Source organism: Oryzias melastigma, linkage group LG22 (assembly GCF_002922805.2).
Source record: "Oryzias melastigma strain HK-1 linkage group LG22, ASM292280v2, whole genome shotgun sequence".
Taxonomy (NCBI): Eukaryota; Metazoa; Chordata; class Actinopteri; order Beloniformes; family Adrianichthyidae; genus Oryzias; species Oryzias melastigma.
The window spans coordinates 13267450-13275508 of NC_050533.1; the positions used below are offsets into that span (position 1 = coordinate 13267450).

The 8059-nt window shown below is 36.7% G+C and overlaps 2 protein-coding genes across 5 annotated transcripts in view; one reads left to right on the plus strand and one right to left on the minus strand.

Moving 5' to 3' along the window:
* Positions 1-4848, minus strand: part of zfyve28 (zinc finger, FYVE domain containing 28) — a 22691-nt gene extending 17843 nt beyond the window's left edge. Inside the window, exon 1 of one of the 3 annotated variants that reach the window (XM_024269567.2) lies at positions 4404-4848. In XM_024269567.2, the coding sequence (XP_024125335.1) occupies positions 4404-4439 (36 nt within the window). In that variant the 5' untranslated portion in view covers positions 4440-4848. The remainder of the gene's footprint in view (positions 1-4403) is intronic. The other 2 variants (XM_024269561.2, XM_024269554.2) reach the window with 2 other exon arrangements.
* Positions 4849-5735: 887 nt separating this feature from the next.
* cfap99 (cilia and flagella associated protein 99) overlaps positions 5736-8059 on the plus strand; it is a 4158-nt gene continuing 1834 nt past the window's right edge. The window contains exons 1-7 of one of the 2 annotated variants that reach the window (XM_024278011.2): positions 5736-6114; positions 6180-6324; positions 6418-6509; positions 6577-6683; positions 6761-6938; positions 7054-7134; positions 7519-7607. In XM_024278011.2, the coding sequence (XP_024133779.1) occupies positions 6001-6114; positions 6180-6324; positions 6418-6509; positions 6577-6683; positions 6761-6938; positions 7054-7134; positions 7519-7607 (806 nt within the window). In that variant the 5' untranslated portion in view covers positions 5736-6000. The remainder of the gene's footprint in view (positions 6115-6179; positions 6325-6417; positions 6510-6576; positions 6684-6760; positions 6939-7053; positions 7135-7518; positions 7608-8059) is intronic. The other variant, XM_024278001.2, reaches the window with a different exon arrangement.

The following is an 8059-nucleotide window of genomic DNA, read 5'->3' on the forward strand; positions in this document are numbered from 1 at the left end:
TTGATATGATTCTAAAAACTGACAAATTTGAGACAGAAAGGATTATAATTTCACATACAGGCCTGCTAACAGCTCTGCTTCTCAGCGGCCTGAGATTGTGTAAAGGAAACCCTCCACTGTGGGACTTATCTGAGGAGGTAAAGAGAGCTCTAAAAATATCAATATCCCTGCTTCAGTCAGGGAAACATGCTGACGCAACTCTTTTCTATCACAAGGAGTACATAGTTCATTGATAAACTGCTTACTGTTGATGCTCAGTGACAATGTCCCAATGTTTCCGTTTGAATGCTTTAATATCAGGTGGCGGTCATTAAATATAATAAAAATATTTATTAAAAAGTTTCTTAAAAGCAAAATAAAACATTTGTTTGAGAAGGATAAAGTAATGTCGTCCTTTTATGCCCATAAGCATAATTACAGGGTTTTTCGACACCCCATCCTGCTTCTTTGAGACAGAACTGGTCATTTAAATCCCACAGACTTATGTGTAAGTCTTGTAATGCCCACTACGGCTGTGATCTGGGAGAATGGACGCTGATGCAATAGCTAAGTACCACAGGAGCAGTCTTGATTTACCAGAGTAACAATACTGCGGTGAACCCCAACATTCTGGCCTGACCCAACGATGATTGGGAAAACGCTGGGACAGCAAACGTGGTTTTAGAGAGAAACGGCGACTGACGCAGCTGTGTTTATGCGGTGAGGAACAGGTGGATGACCTGGCTTTTTCAGCATTGTCGGACTTTATTGTTTAAAAACTAGTTTTCTATTACAAAATTTTGAAGATTTAAAAATGATTTGCAATGTACTATGCATAATCTTCCAACTTCGTGATAAGTGGAACTTTGCTGTGTTAGGGGTGTGTTTATGTGGGTCTTCTTTGAACACATCCAAAGGCTGACATAAACCATAGCGAGAGTTTTCACTCATCCTTTAAAGGTGCTGCAGTTGGCTTGTATTGAAGTCTTCATTTAATGAGGTAACCAAGCCTTTAAAACATCCTCTGCTGAGTCAGCCATGCTTCCAGACTGAGCATGATTTACAGACTCATGGCAAATTCCTAGCTAGTTCGTCTTAAAAAAATAAGATTAATTTTTCCAAAAAAAGAAAAAAACATTGCAAGTTTACTACTATTTTTTATTTGTTTGAAATTGATAAGATGCAAATAAGAAATAAAACAATATTTTTAGGAAATAAACTATTTCTTTCTGTAAGTTACAAATTAATCAGTCAGCTGTCAGTCAGAATTTTGAGAGAATCAGCATTGGTCAATGATTATATCAAGAAGACCAACGGTGATTGAGATCACCGTTGGTCAATGATTATATCAGGAAGACAACAAGTTAAAACCGGCAAGTTGCTATGAAGCAAAGTTACCCATTGACACCTAACATGCTGACATCCTTCAGGAAGATATTTCAATTAAATGAAACTTGAACAGCTTTTAAGTTCATTTTTGAAAGAAAAAAAAAGACATTTTCTCAAAAACAATAGAAATTACAAAATCGAGTCCACGCCGATTACGTTGTTTTAGTTGCATAAAGAGAAGAAGGCAATCATTCAGGGGAATTCCATTCATCTTTCTGAAGAAGCTCATGCCTTAGTGACATGCACACATTTTTGGGTTGTCTGGACCCGTGGAGGGTCGTAGACTAGTGTGGTTGCATCTTAAAGGGAACACAGGTGTGTCTTGCGGTTCTCTTGTGCAGATACCTTAAGGGTCGCCGTGAAAATGGAACGTAGCATTGCCGTGCGTGTGGTAAGTGTATCATGAAGTATTTACAGGAGTAAAGCAAGTCACTTATGACATATGGGTGATGTTGTTGTACGGTGCCGTGACGCAGCAATCTGGTCTTTAGTAAGGTGTGCGTACTGCATCCTTACAAACTGTGCTTGAGTGGGATGTGCAGGTGATACACAAGTGCAGGAAGAATGCACACACAAACTACACTTCAACTGTCTAATTTCCTCATTTCTAACAGTCAGGCTGCAAGCACAGAGCACGCAACAAGCACACACATAACAGCTGAACAGCACTATTGCCCCACTTGCACAGTGCGCAGGTTTTGGGGTGGTGGAAAATGGAAAAATCCGTGCGATAGGCATGTGTGTCACCTACTGCACCCTTATGTATTGTTTAAGAGTTTGCGACCACCTGCCTCCAGCAGCAAGCCCATAGGAAAAATAATGTGCATGAACATTTTTGGTCTACCGACTCACCAGCTGGTCTACGATCTTAAAATTTTGTGTGTGCCCTGTACAGGTTTGTCCATTTTCCACCCGCAAATAGCCCATATCCATCCATAAGGGCAGCTGTGACATGTTTGTTGCTTGTATTGACATTCTCTTTGTCAACATCTCCACAAACCTTTTTTAAACGTCTGTAAAACACTGATCTATTACCAACCCATGAATCAACTTCTGAACCCCATGACACGCCAGCTGAGCTGTTTCAAGGAGGCCAAAAAAAGACCTCATTACCCCCTAACGGCAATCCAAAAACAAACCAAATTGTCTTTCTGTTGTTGGTGGCATTTAGGAATTCCAGAAGTAAATAAGATAGAAAAAATATAGAAACTGGAAGCTTTGTGAGTGGTTTACCATTGGTCACGAAGCCACTATTGTTCAGACAAATTGATCAGTGTGGGATCTCCATTCTGACCAGGCGACCCCAGATTTCAACACAAAAGTTAATCTTTCCTTTGAGGTTGTGTCAAATAAAATATATATATATATACTTTTTTGACATTAGAGAGGCTTTTTGAAAACACCTGCAGTTGTCTCTATTATGAAGGCGTATCAACTGGACAAGCAAAGTCCTCCACTGCTGGATTACACCCCCAGCCCAGCTGAGGTCAACAACCATCTTTTCTTTTAGTGTTAGGAGTAAGCAAATGTGCACTTCCAAGACAGTAATAAAGGCATCACAGAAGAAAAACAACAACCGGAACAAAAAAACGACAGGATTCAAAGGGTCAGACGTTGGTAAATTGGAAGGACTTTGCTTCAGTGTTGTAGTATTTAAAATAAAATGTCAAGTACAATGTCAGTCTAGGAACTAGGGGTGGGATTATACGAGTTTGCTCCTTTCCACTTCTTTTCAAGCAATCATACTCAATGAGTTAGAAAAAAATCTGTGTTTTGTCCTGTATTTTCCACAAACTATGCTTAAAATCAATCAATCAATCAATAATTGACTTTAAATATTTTTGTTTGATATGAACTAAAAAGTGTGTAAGAAGCGTCTAATTATTTTTGAATGTGTTTACATGACACAATTTAAACATTGTGGATGCTCACAATTATAGTACTGTACCATCATTCATGTGTTTTTAAAGTCCTACTCTGATCATTTTTTGATCCATTTTAAAAATGTTCTGTTGTTTTTTCATTGTGATTATGCTGTTCTTAGTCAAAATTTTAAAAAAAAAAAGTATTAAATAAAACAGACGTTTTCTAGAACATAGTTTCTCCAAAGCGGCAGTAGTTTATGAAAAAAATCAACAATAAGTTGTGGGCGGGACTTTTGGTGAGAAGTTAGCCCGTCACCCTTCCCATTATCCATCTGTTGACATGCTTTCCCTCTAGCTTACAGCCCCTCCAAAACCAACAAAAAATGGCGAGCAATGTTATTAAGTCATACAGTGTTGAGCCAGACGTCAGCTCAGATGAGTAAAACAAAGACGTACATGGATCTAGTTGTCTGCACATGGATGCATCAGAATAGAGTGGAGCAGGAAGCTTGTGACTTGCTGAAGTAGCTTTGACATCACACCTACAAGCATTGAGGTGACATCTTTTAGTCTGCTCCTGAATCACAGCGATTGGAATAATGAAATAGTCAGAAATGCAATTAAAAGCTTCATTTTCTCCTCTACTGTGAGAAAAATGCCACAAGAACATATTAAAAACACCAAAATACGATTTTTATCAGAGTAGAAAATAGAGGGGAAAAAGTACCAAAAAGGTTTTAAAAAAAACAGTTATTTTAACAGATTTTCTAGGATGTACTCTACAATATATGTCAGAATTTGGAGGGGCAGCATATTATGTGGCTTCTGCTATTTTTTAAGTTTATTACTAGATTTCACAAAATAATAACAAATTACATTAAAATAGAAAATCTAAAATAAAATGTCACTTATAAGAATCTGTACGTCAATGTTCATCCATGGCGATTTGATGTCAAGTTTGAAAAAACCCGAACATCCCAGGCTACAGCTTCAAAACAAAAGCTTCCACAACAAAAGCAGCTGCCGGTTATTATCCTGAAACATCAGGGCTAATGTTAGCAGATGTGAGGCAGAGTGAATCGGCTAGCGACAACCCGGAGTCGGCGATTTCCACAGCCGTTCCTGTGGAAAAGCTCACAGCAGACGTGGCACGGCGTGTTAACAACTTACCTTCGGCTTGTACAGCCACTTTCGAAAGCGGTTCATCGTTACCTTGCCACCTTCCTTTGTCACCAGCCCCTCTCCTCCTCCTCTGTACCTGCCCGCGCGCCTCACTCTAAAGGCGGCTGCCTGCTAAGCTAGCTCGCGCTTACGGGGTCCAAACCAAAAAACGTTCAAGACACAATGTACGGCAAGTTAACCTGCACCTCACAGAGCCGCTCTGAGCGCGTTTGAAGGGGATTTTCTCAAACTTAAGTCCATCTTTCCCGAACCCTGACGTTCATCCCGTCTACACCCCGCCCGGACACTTTCCAAGTCCCGACGGCAGAGAAAAAAGAAAAACCCGGAGCCCCAACCGACTGCTCCGCTGTTCTCGGCCCCTCTAACGCTGCTTGATGACAGTCACGTTGACAACATTCACCTCCCACTTTCACAGCAAACGATGCGTTCAGGTGCTGCTCCCAAATCCGTGCTCCCGAAGCCAGAGTGTCGAGCACTGCATAGAAACAGACGTTTATGGTAAAATTACGAAGAGAAAAGAAGACAGACTTTATTTTTATTTTGTAATGGATTAGAATACAATTTTTTTTATTAAGATCATGTCAATTTGTGTGTATCTATTTCTCACTCAACAAAAGAGAGTGATTTAATAATAATAATAATAATAATAATTATTATTATTATTATTATTATATTTTTTTATTTTTATATTAAATATTATATAGGCTCCTTTTGGATGCTCAAGGTTGCTTTACAACAGAAAATAGTGTAATTAAATAAATAAATAAAACCAATTAAAACATTGTTAAAAAATGTTTTAAAGACAGAGAACGTTTTTCCAAATAATGTAATATCACACTTTTTGTCCTAGTTCTAATGTACTTAGCCTGTTTTATTAATACATTTAAATCAACTACTAGAATTCTGGTTCTGGTTGTAATAAACCTTTATTCTATGGTCCATATAACAACAGCTCTTTAAAAAACAAAATACAAAGAATTCAACCATTTAATATAATTGTAATCATATGTATATATATATTTAAAACTTATGCTGTTAATGACAACAAATCTTACATAAAATTATAATTTCCAATAGCACTTGAAGGCAGCATTTGGAATGTACATACGTCACATCAAGCTACGTCATTATTTGTTATTATTATTAAACAAAGAATAGGCATGCTAGTATGCTAGCATGTACTCTTTTTTTAATAAAATATAATTAACAAAAAATGTCTTTAGTTTTTTGGCAAACAAAAAAAATAAATCTGATCGAAATTAATTAAACCGTGTTTTGTTTAAAGATTAAAACCAAATTATAACTATAACACATGTTTTATTGTTGTTTTGCGCTGATCTCCCATTAAGAACGTTTTGTGTTTACATCATGTGTTGTGTTGCTAGGCAACAGCTAAACACGGCAAATGCTACGCACACGACCACTCCGTGAGTTTTCTTTGAAAAAGAAATGTAACTTTAATCAATACTGGGTTTATTTGAATGCAATTTAAAAAATTTTAAACCTTTTTTGGATTCCATATATTATAATTTAATTTCTTTTTTTTTCCGGATCTGGTGACTTTTTATTTTTTTATGAAGCTAAAATGAATCCAAACTATGGTTCTCTTGTTAAGAAAGCTATTGGGCTCCTTGACAATTTTGAAAGTAAAAGACAAAGTCTGGATGCTTTTTTGGAAGAAGCGTTACAGAATCTGCAGGTAGGTTGACAGATGTAAGAGTTTCAGTGAAAACATTGTTATAATAAAACTATGATCTGTTGCAGGACACGGATACTCAGCAAAGAAAGTTTATACTTAACATCGTCTCTGAATGCATTGAGCAAAAAAAGCTGCTGGATGTTGTTGTCAATGCTTTCTATGACACAACTGGAAAACTGATGTCAAGAAGAGATCGCAATCAGTTTGTCAGTAAGGAAATAATATATGTGTTACACTTTTCGTTGGTGTTTATTTTATATTAACAAATTCTAAAAACATATTTGTATATATATCATCCCATAGTCATCTGTTACCTAACACTTTCTCTTGATGACCTTGGACTTCAAAATTTCTGCAACATAATTAAATCTATTGGCACCAAGAACATATGCATGGTAAGTGTGTCGACATGAAGCAATGTTGGTCAGTACTTCATTGTGTAAACTTATATTGTGTTGTCAGTTCTTGAACTTCTATTTGTCAAACCTCACCTCATGGATAAAAGAGGAGTGGAGCTGCATCATTGATGCTGCGTTTGTGGAAGAATACTGGATTAACCCTCTGCTCAGGTAAACACAGTCAGTCACAGATTTTTATTCATTTATTTTAAAGAATTTCAGTTTTAAATTTCACGTGTGTCCTTTAGATGGCGCCCTGAAATCTACAAGCTACTTTCCCTGCTGGCTGCGAAAACATGTCAAGACAACCAAAAAATGAAAGTTACCTCAAAAGTCACAGTGCCTCAGGAGTTCTCCTTCAGCAAGCCCAAACCCAGACTTTCATCTATGCCGGAGCTCAACCAAGAGCAGGAAAAACCCAAACCAGTCAGACTTAAATATAATTACAAACAACTTTCATTGAATAATAACTCAAATGGTACACATTTTCTTTAAAATATTTATAGAAAAGTACTCTTTCAATTGTGCTTTTATTTTGTAGGAACCAAGCAGGACTCAAAGACCTCCAAAGGAAATGCAGATTTTAAAAGAGAACAAAGAAAAAAATCATCAAAAGACTGAGGTACATTTGATTTCATCTTTATTTTCAGCCATAAAGTCAAAGATCTGTCCACATATCTAGAATGAAATACTATACAGATATAAATGCAAAAGAAGCTCCTAAAAACCATGTTTCAGCACTAGGTGGCGTCATTGTCAAATCTTCATATTTTACAATACAACACTTTGTACATTTTTTTAAAACTTACCACATGCACACATGTCTATTTCCCCAATGGAGCTTTTTTATGAGGCCAATCTAAAACAGATCAGATTGGAAAACCCCCTATCAGAAAACTCAAAGGTATTTGATCAATTAAATTTGACTTTAAGTGCCTGCTAAATTGTAGGCATCCCTGGAACGTGTTCATAGTGTTCGTGTTAATGTTTTCTTTGATTCTGACAGGCTGGCAGCTTTTTGGTCAAACTAAACAAAGCAGCCATTCTGAGGAGGGAAGCGCTGTGTGACCAACAGCTAGAGCAGGAACTGCAGAGGTACCATGCAAGACACAAAACATTTCCACAAGTCTTTTTTAATGTTTTATTAATTTTCATTATGTATTCATTTATTTTTTTTTACATAAATTGGGGTTCCAGTTCATAAAAACCATGAAAAGAATATTTTAAAAAATCAGAATCTGCCCAAATGTTGCAGAACATGAACGTTTTAAACTGAATTCTAGTAAAGTTTATTTTTTTAATGGAATTAGTGAAATGGATAATATACTTATCTATAACGCTCTAATTATTTATTTTTAAAAAATAGGTCTAGCACTCCCGCACCTCCTGAAGTATGTAACACTCCTGTGTTATCAGCTGGTACTTTTATGTTTGCAGTATGTGGTTAGTAAGCAGTTTACAAATTTGTCACCTGGGTAGTAACCAGTGTTTCTTTATATTTTTATATAGTTCACCATTACTTAAATATTCCCAGATCCAGTCTTTCA